General features: G+C 37.4%; 4 protein-coding genes across 5 annotated transcripts in view; 2 read left to right on the forward strand and 2 right to left on the reverse strand.

The window, feature by feature from the left end:
* The window catches only part of LOC134800113 (signal peptide peptidase-like 3), a 31,527-nt gene extending 30,845 nt beyond the window's left edge, over nucleotides 1-682 (forward strand). Inside the window, exon 10 of the mRNA XM_063772587.1 lies at nucleotides 425-682. Within this exon, the coding sequence (XP_063628657.1) occupies nucleotides 425-499 (75 nt within the window). The 3' untranslated portion in view covers nucleotides 500-682. The remainder of the gene's footprint in view (nucleotides 1-424) is intronic.
* Nucleotides 683-4,718: 4,036 nt separating this feature from the next.
* On the reverse strand, nucleotides 4,719-5,406 carry LOC134799797 (coiled-coil domain-containing protein 86). The gene is made up of 2 exons (XM_063772205.1): nucleotides 5,135-5,406; nucleotides 4,719-5,029 (listed from the first exon to the last, which is right to left on the reverse strand). The coding sequence occupies exons 1-2, from the start codon at nucleotides 5,323-5,325 to the stop codon at nucleotides 4,729-4,731; spliced, it is 492 nt and encodes a 163-aa protein (XP_063628275.1). The 5' UTR covers nucleotides 5,326-5,406; the 3' UTR covers nucleotides 4,719-4,728.
* A 217-nt stretch (nucleotides 5,407-5,623) lies between these two features.
* Nucleotides 5,624-8,907, forward strand: LOC134800019 (actin-related protein 2/3 complex subunit 3). The gene is made up of 5 exons (XM_063772456.1): nucleotides 5,624-5,801; nucleotides 5,879-6,055; nucleotides 6,427-6,622; nucleotides 7,959-8,020; nucleotides 8,613-8,907. Exons 1-5 carry the CDS (start codon nucleotides 5,796-5,798, stop codon nucleotides 8,706-8,708), a joined length of 537 nt encoding a protein of 178 aa, XP_063628526.1. The 5' UTR covers nucleotides 5,624-5,795; the 3' UTR covers nucleotides 8,709-8,907.
* An 82-nt stretch (nucleotides 8,908-8,989) lies between these two features.
* Nucleotides 8,990-12,992, reverse strand: LOC134800018 (short-chain specific acyl-CoA dehydrogenase, mitochondrial). 2 transcript variants are annotated; one of them, XM_063772454.1, is made up of 6 exons: nucleotides 12,826-12,992; nucleotides 12,318-12,695; nucleotides 11,534-11,949; nucleotides 10,033-10,242; nucleotides 9,896-9,928; nucleotides 8,990-9,277 (listed from the first exon to the last, which is right to left on the reverse strand). In XM_063772454.1, exons 1-6 carry the CDS (start codon nucleotides 12,860-12,862, stop codon nucleotides 9,134-9,136), a joined length of 1,218 nt encoding a protein of 405 aa, XP_063628524.1. In that variant the 5' UTR covers nucleotides 12,863-12,992; the 3' UTR covers nucleotides 8,990-9,133. The 2 variants fall into 2 exon arrangements, with proteins under 2 accessions (XP_063628524.1, XP_063628525.1); XM_063772455.1 differs by lacking the exon at nucleotides 9,896-9,928 and having other exon boundaries at nucleotides 10,000-10,242.
* Between the last annotated feature and the right edge of the window lie 248 nt (nucleotides 12,993-13,240).

The raw sequence follows: 13,240 nt of genomic DNA on the forward strand, positions 1-13,240 counted from the left end.
TCAAATTATCGTAACGGGCGAGGGCTCATTATCTTGGCGACAACGGTTTTCATAGTAATCCAGCCTCATGCAGGCGAGGGTCACTCCACGATTTCGTCGCGTCGCTACAAGTACATGCGGCCTGATGCGGCCACACCAGTTTTGGTGTATAGTTGCCGCGCACCGCTATGGAACGGACATATCTGTCGTAATAGACGCGTTTTGTTAGAGAGTGAACCTTCTGTACTTAGTACTATTTTTGGTACTATTATGTATTCTGTGACTCCCGTCACTTCCTTAGTTTTTTTGCACCGTGGTTAGATTAGTTTGTAAACTTCCTACCGTCAGTATATAAAATTTAAGTAGCGAGATTGTAAACTGACGAGTGTGTACAATTTTACGAGACATACGAATGATTTGTAACACACGTACGTACTGTTCGCAGGGCGACCTCCGGAGAATGTGGAGCGAGCCGTTCATCCCGCCCACCGGCAAGGGCGGCGCTGACTTCGACGTGTGACTGCCTCGCCGCCGCCACCGCGGCTAGGACTCCGCACATTCACCTCCGCTAACGGGTACCTCCCATTCATGACTACTCTCGCTTAACCATACAGATGCTATAGCGATAACATGCAGGTGTACTGACTAGCGTCTCGCATACGTTTGCACGTATCGTAATCGCCGCACGCCCCGCTCGAGCGTCCACTCAGTTTGTACACTAACGCTCTGGTTTCCTATAGCGTTCCTGCCGTCATATAGCGGCCGTCTCCATACAAATGCTACGACATCCATATTTAGCCGTATTATTTGTATGGAGACGGCCGCTATATGACGGCACCGCAATCCTAGGAAAACCGAGTTCAAGTAATCTATTATCCGGTGGCTCGGTCTCCGTTCGAAAGTTATATTTTAGTCACCCTGTATTTGTGCGACTGTAATACTTGTTTTCTAATCAGGACAGTAGTATTACTCGCTGTGATACTACAACGTAATCGGCATTTTAATAGCGCGAGTTCGCTTCTAGAATCTTGAGCATAGTGAAGGATTTAAGCGACACCACCTTTGATGAAAGTTATAATAAAATACTGTAAAAACACTTGTAACAATGTACTGTTAAAGCGAGAACCAAGTTTCATGGTAATTGACTTGCCAATGGGAAGGTAACCTAAAATTTTATCTAATTATAATAAGTTTATGGTTTATGCAAGATTTGCTCTGTTTAAGTTCATCTAGTGTTCTTACTTGTGTGGACAAACCGCAGTTGAGCAGCTCTTTTATTTTTTAAGGCTTTCGATCAATAAAGGACACTAACTGTACTTTTGTATAGCTCGTGTCGCGAGCTAGGGAATCAGACGAACAAGTGTCATCATATTATACATTTTAATAGGTAGGCCAGATTATTTTACAATGACTATTTGTATATTTTTATTTTCAAAAATCTATATAAAAAATATGATATTTCTAATTGAAATATATGAGAGGTAGCTAATATTTTATTTGAATGTATAGTAGGCGTAAAGAATTTTAGCGATAACCAAGCAAAAATCATTCCACCACATTTTTTATGTAACAACCTATGTTGTATTTGTATCTTCAATTTGTACCAATACTAGGTGAATCATCTATTTCCTTCTTACTTGTATGCTAGTGCGAAAGAGTCAGGTGATCTACAGTTGACTAAAAGCCTTAAAAAAAGTGGTTTAACCCAACGAACTACCGGTTTAACCCTCTCGCCGCGCGAGCTGTACCACTCGGCTGTATGAAGTGAATTGAAGCGTTAACGTAAAGACATATTATAAGGTGTATGTTAGGATAGATGATACGCTTTTTTTCTAATTAATAAATAATTTTAGTAGAAGGGAAGTTACAGCACAGGGTAACTTTTAACAACTCTTGTAAAGTATGCTAAGGAACAAGACCAGTGCGTTTTATTCGGTATTAAGTTTAATGCATTATTGTATTTTATTCTTCACTATACTCTGTATCTTTAGGTATTTAAATAAAAGTAAACAAACAATTTGTAAATTTTCGGGTAGTTATAACATTTATTGGTTAACCAACCAAATACAAAACCGCCTAGATCAGTGACTGAACGACCTGACTTTAACCTACATTATTTGATCATGTACTGTTTTCATCTACCGTCAACTGGCTTAAGGAGCCATTTGAGGGTAGTATTTGTTTACTTTTATTCAAATACCTAAAGATACAGAGTATAAGTTAATCATTTCAGTGGCAATGGCATCTAATACACAAATGACAACTTGAGCCGCCTACTTTGGCAGTTTTATTGTGTAATTGGCGTTTAATAAGATAAACGAAGGTGCCAATGTTCATTTCCGAATGTAGAAATGTATGCGCGTATTTGAGCTCGTCGATAATATATTTTGTGGAACAATGTTGTTACCTACGTGCAAGTCGATTCACGAAAGCTGGCACGAATGGAATGAACGAAACTTTCATTGTATGAGTGACTCCTGTATCGGTATACAGTCAGATCCACCATTTTATTGGTTAATGTCATAGATGGGTTAATGTGATTAATGTGACACATACATAGATTTTTCATTCACTCGTTCATTCCACTCGTGCCAGCTTTCGTGAATCGACCTGTACATATTTCGGAGCAAGAACTCGATCGCCATACTCGCTACATGAACAATCCGTTTCTTCCCAGTGTATTTTATATGTATAATATTCAGAGCCCTTCAATTATATGCGCAACTATAACATACTAATATGCCAACATTACGCTTATTTTAAGGAACAAATCCCATGTCACATTTCAACCTTTTTTATTCATATTCATTCACATTTCATCTGAACTTAGTGTACAACGATATGATGACATCACAATACTCAAGGAGAAGCATTATGCAGGGTTTTGTAATCGCCTTTTAAACTGTAATGTCACAAGCTACTTGCAATGCATCTATATTATTAGGACGGCAACTTTCGTGGGCGAGGGATGTTACAAAGCCAAGGGTGCCAAAATAATACGAAGAATATACGCCAAATAACTTGCCCTGGGGGTTGTCATATCTACTCAGTTTATGTAAAATTATAGGATTGCACGTGTAGGCAAAGATCTCTCTAAGAATCTCTTTAAGCTACTGTGGATTTGATATATTTTGATATGTGTCACGAATGTATTGGTTGGGATCTTTTAAGTAATGTATGAGTATGTCAGAGCATACGGTTTTTTTTCTGATGTTAATTTAGTCATTTTGTAACCGTCAAGTCATCATTTTGGTTATATCTATGATCAAACTATGTTGTCACTGCCTTAGACTGATGTTTTGAATAAAGATTTAGAATTTCTCTATGTTATGGGAGTTAGTTGGATGTAGGTGTAAGCTATGTCTAATGTTGTTATTATTCACACAACTGTATTGTTGTTGTAAATTATTTGATTGAATTTAATGAATGATGTTATGTAAGACACTACATCATAAGATTCATATTATGTATGATAATGAATTATATACTTGGTATGTGTGATTTGATTTTTGATGTACTCTTCATTTACTTTTAAATAAATGTTTTAAGTAGTAGTTATTGATAAAGGATAATAATAAGTTTACAATGTGGAGATATACATTAAACAGTATTTTTCTGATTATGACGAAAAGTGATATAATTTATTGAGGCTTACAACTATGTATGGAATATGAATTTGAAAAGCATCAATTTATCTGTTTGTATTGTACGAGTATTAGTATTTATGATAAACTAAATCTATCCTAATAAATTGTTTCTACGGAATGTTTAAAAGTAACATGTTTTGTCTGTTTTAAGGGTGATCATTACTTATTTTGGTGCATTTAGATTTTATTGTGTAAAGTATCATTCAGAGTTTTCATAATGTACATACAAACATATATAATAAAAGATTGATGTTGTATCAAGTATCATCTCTTGTCAAACATTGCACTACTGATGTAAATATCACCCAAATTAACATTCAGTATCCACAAAATTGGGAAAAAGCATTTAGTATTTTTATTATACTTATAAGTACTGTGAAATAATACCGATAATAAAAATATTAGATGGAAGTAGAAAAGTATTTTATTTAAAAACCCTTATCAAAATACAGTTGGAAATACTCCCACTTACAAGTGTATCATAATTTTGCAATCAAAGCTCTACAATACATTGTCACTGCTAAGAGTGTAAAGTTGCAAATTTTGCTTGGTAACTTGGTAAGGAGTGTATTTAAGCTGTGGAGCGCCCCAGTATTACCGTAGTATGGAACTCCTATACTAACTACTATCACATGTGTGACAGTAGGGCGGTCCACAGGTTAATTTTGAATGTAACTTAAATTTTGTTACTTAACCCCTGGAACGCCGAACCGACAAACGTACTTGTACCCGTCAGATGCCTAGTGCCGGATCCGTCCCATCCCCCTCAAATGCCGGATAGGCTCGCGTACGTGCACCCGTCAACTGCCGCGATAAAAAAAAAGTGCTATAGTGCAAATGATATAAAACTCTATTTATATATATATATATATATATATTGTTTAATACACTAGCAGCTCAAAGCTGATGCGTGTATATCACTGCACTTGTTTTTTTAACGATTAGTAAAAAAAACAAGTGCAAGTTTGTAAGTGTTTAGATCTCAAAATTGTAAAAATATAATACAATAAATTGGGTTAACTAGGGTTAATGCTGCTATATCTGTTGCGTTCTTGGATTGGTGAAGACAGCACCATTTAATAAAACAAATCATATGAAATATCTATTTATTTGCCTCAACTTCTTTATTAGTGTCCCGTTTTTGGATGAACCTCAGCTGCTTCTTACGCATTCTCTTCAGTTTGGCAGAGTTAGTGATGACTTGAACAACCTCAGCCTTTGCCTTGTTTTCGGCCGAACGCTTGATGTTCTCCCTTCTCCTTTCTTTTCTAGTTTGTTCTTTTTGTTTCAATTCTTCTAAAACTTGCCGGGATAATTCTTTAGTCCTCTTTAGCTCTAACCTAAGGGCAGTCTTCTTTTTAAAATCTTGCGTAAGCCCTTTAGTCTTATTCACTGTAGCAAACCTGAAAGGATACATATGGGTTATTTTTATTTTGGTAACTAGTAGAGGAAAGATTATATAAATATACTAGATTAGATTATAACATATGAAGTGCAGGGTATTTTACCTTTCTTTTTGCGTTTTCCAAAAGCGTCCAGATTTAGGACGACCCCTTATAGTTTCTGGATTTTGTTTCTTCTCTTCTTTTGACGAAGCCTTAGAAGTTTGAGTTTCAACTGGGTCTTCAAGTTCCTTTTCTGAATTTTGTTTTAAACTGTTTACTATAGTGAGGACTTGGTCCTCTACAGTTTGTGCCATTTTCAACACTAAATACACTTGCACAGGTAAAAATACAATATATCTCTACTGTAATGTAATTTCAATGAACTCACGAGAAATAAACACACGTGTAGTGTAAATGTCACTGACTTGACATTAGTTAGGAGTGTTCAAGTCGCTGTTTTTGACGCTTATATTCTAATGTTGGCTAACCTGATTATAGTCTCGTTTTGAAACATTGGGGAACGTTCAAATTCTGTACTTAATCTATTCTGAAAATAATTACAAATGATTCATATCTGTCACTGTCAGTTCTCTTTCTCTGTGTGTGACTAAATTTTGATAAATTTGTGATTTCAGTTTAAATTTTACAGAAAAGTTAAGGAAGCTTGGTCAATAGTGTGTTCACGAATTTCTAAAAGGCTGTGAAATCCACCTTAAGAATTAAAACGAGAAGGTGTAGTTTTCAGCGGTCGTTTCACACAAGGAAAACCACGGAACTGTAAAAAATGCCTGTATGTCGTGTTAAGATGATAGTAAATTTGCTAGTTCAAGTGTGCTATTACTAGTTTACAGTGCCCTTTGCTTCCAGGCATATCATTCAACGTTAACGGACTACACTCAGTCGATCGGCAACCTGGCGCTGCTGCCGCTACGCACGGCCAACCGGGGACCCGCCCCGAACAACGCCAAGTTGGAACTGGACATTATCGATGAAGCACTTAATTATTTTAAGGCTAATGTGTTTTTTAGGTTCTATGAAATTAAGGTAAATTATGTAAAATTGTTACTACAAAATTAGCTTTTGGCTTCCAAACTGGCTACAAACTGTCTATGGTAAAGAAAAAGAGGCTGAAATTGAATGTATCTAAGATAATCATACTACTCCTTATGATTACGCTTTAAAATATTGTATTGTATAACATAGGGTAAAGCCCCTATTACCAATTATTACCACTCTTAGGGTTGGCATCTTTAACATTATCTTCAGCACCAATATTGGATTAGCTTACCTTATACGGCCAAAGAACAATCTGTTCATATAAAAAAAAAAACAATGTTTTTATAATAATATTAATTGCCATAACAAATTATTAACCCAGATTTTCAATGAATACTTATGGTAAAATCTTTTTTCAGTCTGATGCAGACAGAGTGCTCATCTACTTGACTCTGTACATCTCGGAGTGCCTGAAGCGGCTCCAGAAGTGCTCCAACAAGAACCAGGGCCAGCAGGAGATGTACATGCTGGCCATATCCAAGTTTGACATTCCCGGGGAAGCAGGGTTCCCACTCAACTCTGTGTATGCCAAGCCCTCTAGTCCTCAGGAAGCTGGTGAGTGATAAATATTAACCTTTTGAACGCCACAGACGGCATTTGACGTCAACGCAAAATCGTGACAACGACGCCAAAGACGGCATTTAACGTCGATCGTTTTTTGATGAAAATCTACTGAAAAACACTCCACTTTTACGTTATATTTATATATATTCTGCTATTTATTGTTGCTCTAACTGACACCATTGTTAAGGAAATTTAATATGACACAGGAAAATATATAATGTGTAACTGCCTAACTGGTTTCTTTTGACAATATGGGCCACCCCACATCTGGCGTCTTTCGGGCGTCGGCGTCGGTCAGCGCTATGGAAAATGACGTCGCTGCGCAGTTGCGTCGACGTTGCGTCGAGCAGGGCCATAGAGTTGTAGACGCCGACGAGACGCCGACGCTCGAAAGACGGTAGATGTGGGGTGGCCCTGTGGTTGAATTTAAATTGTCAATATTAAACAGGGATTACGGATTAATTACTATTATTTTGTGATAGTGTTATTGTGTTACTTGTTGTTTAATATTTTTTTAAATACAGTTGCTCAAAAAGTGCTACTTTACGTAGCTGTTCAGCGTGCGGAAAGTTGGTTATCTCGAACTAGTGCTTTTTACTTTTCCAATTTTTTTCAAATTTATACTTGTTCCAATTCACAACTACTTATTGATGAGTGTTAATATTAGTTTCCTTTAAACGTCGTAATCAGCATAAAAACCTACTGTTAATGTAAGAATGTGAAAAATATACATATTTCATATTTTAATACTTACCTCTTCATCATTATAACACGTTTATTTTTTAATATTGAATATTGAAAATTCCGTTCTTAATAAGTTGTCTGAATGGAACGGAATAGCTGCCAAACGCCCATAGATATAATATACTTAAAGACGACGTCTAAGCGAGCTGTCACTGTTACCACTTTTGTTTAGTGTACGATTAACGTTTTACTTATTTTTTCGCAACTGTATTAAAAAACGTCGTTCGATACACGTGCGGAAATGTCATTCTTCACTCGTCCCGAGTCTATATCTATCTATCTCGGTACTTGTGAGGTAATGACATACCTTCCGCACTAGCATCGAAATGTACTATTTTTGTCACGAATAAACTCTATTCTATTAGTTAACTTCATTTTACTTTTTTTACCTCTCCCTGTTAATCGGTTGGGGTTTGAGACACAAAATTCTTCCACTCTTAATACTATTATTTATTCTGTGCTTCAGTCTTGGGCAGTTTGGGTCACATCACCTGAATAATATATCATTGCACTTCCCAAGTTCCCATTCCCTTACTATATAGCAGAATGAGAAAATGTATAAATGTGGTTCTGTTTTTTACAGATTTGATGAGACAGTATTTACAGCAACTGCGACATGAGACTGGTGCTAGAGTCTGTGAAAAGGTAAGATTTTTTTGTATATTTGACACCACTAATTATTATGAGTCACATTTTGCAATATTTACACCAACAATTGAGTCTGCTTCAGGTAAAAGTTACTATTATGGTTTTGATTTTGAAAAAATCTCAAATAAGAGTTGTAACAAGGTTATTGAACAATCACTTTATATTTCTATGGTCTAGTCTGTATACAGCTAAAAAACGGTATGTCAGCTTTTTCGTCAATATGCTAGGCCTTTTAAATGCCAAGTCTGGCTTTAGATTTAGGGCCTGGTAACAATGGTGGGATATTTATACAAACATCTGTATAATAATAACGATTCAGCTGACGCAGCTGAGAAAGAAGGTAAGTGATCTTGACGTGTCTTTTAATTGAAAAACGCTTTTAAAAAATCAATAACTATTGCTTATGAAAGCAGAAGAATATAAATGATCGTATTAGATTCATAATTGTTACATATTTGCCGTGACTTATTTTTAAAACGTGTTTTTCAATTAAAAAGCACCTCAAGATTGTTTACCCTTTTTCTAATGCTAGAAAAAGCGAACTATACCTATATAGTTGACATAAAACTGGTCTATACTATTGTTCCAGGTGTTTGCCACAGAAGACGGAAAGCCCAGCAAATGGTGGCTCTGCTTTGCCAAGAGGAAATTCATGGACAAGTCCCTTTCCGGACCCGGACAGTAAAACAGGACACAAAACATTTATTTACTTGTATTTATATTATAAGCATTTATTTTACTTATCATGATTCTTACACATTTTCCTTCTGTATAAAAGTGGGTAGAAATGTAATTTATACACAAAGAATTTTATTGTTTCATCATATATGTAAAAGTATTATAGCAATAAAATACTGAAAATATTTAGCCTTTGATTTGGGCATGTAACAAAATCTAATTCATATATTCAATGTGAAATTGTAAAAGTTTAAGTTTAAAATAAATTTATTTAATTTCAATTAATTTAGATATGTTGTGCAAATTATGTTTAATCACTAGACAACTTTTAAAAACAAACTTGTCACTAAAATAGTACTTTCTGAACACATACATTATGACGTCATGGGTCTCACCATATTTCTATGACTATTTGTTTTGAGGTAGGATAGTTCAAAGCCCATATTCTTTGATGAGCTGCCCAGCTATAACGAGCCTCTGTATCTCGGATGTCCCCTCGTATATTTCCGTGATTCTGGCATCTCTGTAATGTCGCTCTGCTGGCATATCTGATACATATCCCATGCCACCAAGAATCTGAAACAATTAGAATTATTTTTAAAAGATAGTACAGTTTTTATAAAAAGAGCAAGTCTTAAAAGTAGATACTGCCGCGGGTCTTGGGTCCCCACCCCACGTGACTCCCGCCATACATGAGGAAAACACCTATTCCCACCTGTGCCCGGCGGGGACAAATGGAAATAGGTACACCCTTTGTTGCTATAAAGATACGTCCAGATCTGACGAATGTACTGCGATAGGAAATCTACGCTAACGCACAGAATTAATAATAGTACTAGGTACAGAAGACTCACTCTCTAACAAAACGCGTCTGTTACGATCAGGACAGATATGGCCGCTAGGTGGCGACAGCGCCACGCGCGGCTTATGGCTAGCCACCAAAATTGGTGTGGAACGGATGTACTTTTAGCTACCTGTAGCAAAGCGACGAAATCGCGGAGTGAGCCACGCCTGGCTAATGCGCCGCCAACAGAAACTTACCTACCTACAGTTCGTAGGACGATATTCTGTGCGCAAGTGACGGTCGAATCTGGTTGGACCTTATGAGGCTGTGTATAAGTTAACATGCAGTGTTAATCAACATCAACTAGATGGTTGACATAAGGCCTCAGGGATGCTATTCTTTCGTGTTACCTGGATGCACTGATGCGCCAAGAATGTCGCAGCCTCAACAGCCGCAATAGCGACCTCCTTAGTGACCTCCTGGTGACATAAGAGAATCTGGTTTTTTTGTATACCTGTATGCACTGATGCGCCAAGAACGTCGCAGCTTCAGATGCCGCAAGTTTAGCCATAGCGGCCTCCTTAGTGAACGGTTTCTTGTTGTCCTTCAGCCACGCCGCGCGCCACGTCAACAGCCTCGCCGACTCGAGCTGCAGCGCCATGTCCGACAGCTTGCTTTGGATGGCTTGCAGCTTCATTATAGGCTTACCAAATGCCATGCGTTTTGATGCGTATTCTACGGCCACGTCTAGGGATGCCTGAAAATAATTAAATAGTCTAACACAGGGGTTACCGTCATTGCCCTAATGTAGGTATATAGCACCAAATAGCACTATGACCACATCTTCAAGACAAAGTTTGGTTTTGCGAGCCATATTAGGGGCATTTCATAATCTGGATAAGAATTGTTGATGGAGTCGCCATTGATTAAGGGTAAAGGGTCTTAGGTACTTAGATATCTACTAGGGATGTACCGACTAGTCGGGAAAGCCGACTATCCGGCCACATTTGTAGTCGGCGACTAGTCGGCAAGAATGGCCGATTAGTCGGCACTTAATTAGTGAAAGAAAACAGAAAAATAAAATCAACATTCAATATTTGCCATATGTTTTATGTCTTTTTTACCAAAATACCTATTCAGGGTGCAGACGAAAACGTTTATTCATATAATTGACCGTTTGATCGTTATCGTATGTTGGTGGGCTGGTGTTTTCCTCTACAGGTCGATCTCAATTGATTCTCATGTAATTTCATGGCCAAGTTCTATAGTTAAATGATTTTATTAATATTCCGTTTTTGTTTTTTTCTTTAATGGTGTAGCCATGGGGAACTGTTAATGTTATTGCAAAATTTAGAGACTTATAAATAGGGCACGTCGCTCGTAAAGACGCTGACTACTGGGGATAGGTTCTTAACTGGCGACTACCCTATGTACGGGAAATAGAGCCTTGGAAATACTTCCTACAAGTTGTACTGACGGTCTGCTCAGAATCGCAAAATAAAAGAAAGACAGAAATTGAACGAGGATTCTTGTGTATAGGTCTTTGAACCTGTAGAGAACACCTTTTAGCCAAGTTAATATAATGAATAGCGCAACCAAAGGAGCAAAACTATTGTTTTTCACCTGAAATTATACGAAACTAATGATCTGGCCGACTAGCCGACTAGTCGGCCGACTAATCGGCCATTCGTGCGCCGATTAGTCGGCTAGTCGGCCAAATCAATAGTCGGTACATCACTAATATCTACCTATAAATGTGTTGTAAAAAACATTACCTACATCTTTAAAACAATTTAATAGTACCTACGTGGCTTGTAACTATCTAACTATCGTAAAAATAATAACAGTAGGTGTAAGTACTATATTGACAAAGTCTACTTTTCCTCATCTGTCAAAATATCCCTTAGAAATTCATTTGATTTAAGATATACTATGTTTGAAAATAGGATGACACTAACACACTATGCATCTCATATATATGTGAGGCAGCAGACTAATATGTAGGAAAATAAATTTCAATAAGGTAAATGAATATTCTAGCAACTTACTTGAGCAATACCTAAAGCCTGGGAAGCAATACCAATCCTCCCAGCATCCAAAGTCATCATGGCAATCTTGAATCCCATACCCGGCTTGCCCAGTATATTCTCCTTCGGGATCTCACAGTCCTCAAATATTAGAGAGCATGTTGATGACCCCCTGATACCTAATTTGTCTTCTTTCTTCCCTAAATCTAAGCCCTTGGTAGGCTTTGGTACTAAAAATGCAGAGATCCCCTTGTGTTTTAAACTCTTGTCTGTGGTAGCAAACACAACTGAGGCTTTGCTCTCATAGCCATTGGTTATCCAGCATTTTGTTCCGTTTAAGACCCATTTGTCTCCACCGTCTTTGGCCATGGTTGATGCTGCACCAGCATCAGATCCATTTCCTGGCTCTGATAGAGCAAAACAGCCCACAGGGTCACCTAGATATAAAAATAAATTAAATTATAATATTATGTTATATGGATACACATACGTTGTACCATCATAGAGGGACCCTGGCAGTTTTTGACGCCGTCATTTTTTTTCAAAATGGCAGATTCAAAAACTAAACCACCCGTCATCACTCATCCGCTACCCCGCGTCCACTGAGGCACGCTGAGTCGAGTGCGAATCACTCCACGATTGTTGTGCAATTTAGGGTCCTAGCTAAATTAGTTGTTTAATACTTACGCCATAGAATTTCCAATTTAGCAAGAACCCTAAATGGCATACCAATCTCGTGTGGTGACTGTACTGGAATGGAATTTGCTATCATTAAGTAAAGCCATAAAATAAAAGTATCATTTACCAGTACAGAATGGAGTTGCAAACTCCTGCTTCTGTTTGTCATTGCCAAAGTGCACCACAGGCCCCAGATATAAGGAATTATTGACCGACATGATGACGCCCGCCGACGCACACCCTCGGGATATCTCTTCCAGCGCTATAGCATACGCCAGGTAGTCCAACCCGGCCCCGCCAAGCTCTTCAGGCGTCGCTATGGCCATGAGACCTAAGTCACCCATCTTCTTTATAGCATCTCCAGGGTACAAGTGCTCACGATCGAATTTAGCTGCGTTAGGTTTAAGTTCCCCCTCTGCAAAGTCCCGGCACGTTTTCTGGAGCATTTGGTATGTGTCGGACAGAGCTGACAGCGAAGCTATACATCTTGAATTACGGATAGGAGCTGCAAATTAAAATATAGGTAAATATGCAGAAATTAAGAACTAGGATTACATAAAAACATTATTTATGACCACGAAATACTACGAGTATTAAATTGTTTTTAGTATCACTTCTCGAGCAACATAACTTACCTAATGCCGGAACCGATTTGGCCAAAACACTCAACATGATCAATTGATCACTAATTATCTAAATTAAATGCTAAGTAATTAACTAAAAGTTAACGAAAACAAAACAATGATAAAAAGTACTTTGAACTCTTCCAAGCTGTCAATCGAATACTTCGGTTGTCATTTGTCAGCTTTTTATATTATTGCAATCGATTAAATTTAAAGACCGTTAGAGAAACTTTGTATTTTTCAAACAATAGACTGTAACACAATGCTTTAAGATTAAAATTTGAATGTAGAGAAATGTGTCATAAAACCTTTATATTGAACTGTCTAATGTCCATCATGGATCTTTTTGACCTTGCAACCCTTGATGCGACTAATTTGTATTGAAATATGCTGAATCCAAGCTGAATCTTTTAATAATAAAAAAAAT

This window comes from Cydia splendana, chromosome 19 (assembly GCF_910591565.1).
Source record: "Cydia splendana chromosome 19, ilCydSple1.2, whole genome shotgun sequence".
NCBI lineage: Eukaryota > Metazoa > Arthropoda > Insecta > Lepidoptera > Tortricidae > Cydia > Cydia splendana.

Coding starts and splice junctions, on each gene's coding strand:
- LOC134799797 (XM_063772205.1), bottom strand. CDS start 5,325: ATGGCACAAACTGTAGAGGACCAAGTCCTCACTATAGTAAACAGTTTA. Junction 5,030..5,134: donor TGGAAAACGCAAAAAGAAAG/GTAAAATACCCT, acceptor GTATCCTTTCAG/GTTTGCTACAGTGAATAAGA.
- LOC134800019 (XM_063772456.1), top strand. Junction 6,623..7,958: donor CTCTAGTCCTCAGGAAGCTG/GTGAGTGATAAA, acceptor TGTTTTTTACAG/ATTTGATGAGACAGTATTTA. Junction 8,021..8,612: donor GTGCTAGAGTCTGTGAAAAG/GTAAGATTTTTT, acceptor CTATTGTTCCAG/GTGTTTGCCACAGAAGACGG.
- LOC134800018 (XM_063772454.1), bottom strand. CDS start 12,862: ATGTTGAGTGTTTTGGCCAAATCGGTTCCGGCATTAG. Junction 10,243..11,533: donor AGGCTTTAGGTATTGCTCAA/GTAAGTTGCTAG, acceptor AATTATTTTCAG/GCATCCCTAGACGTGGCCGT. Junction 9,929..10,032: donor CTAAACTTGCGGCATCTGAA/GCTGCGACGTTC, acceptor GCGGCTGTTGAG/GCTGCGACATTCTTGGCGCA.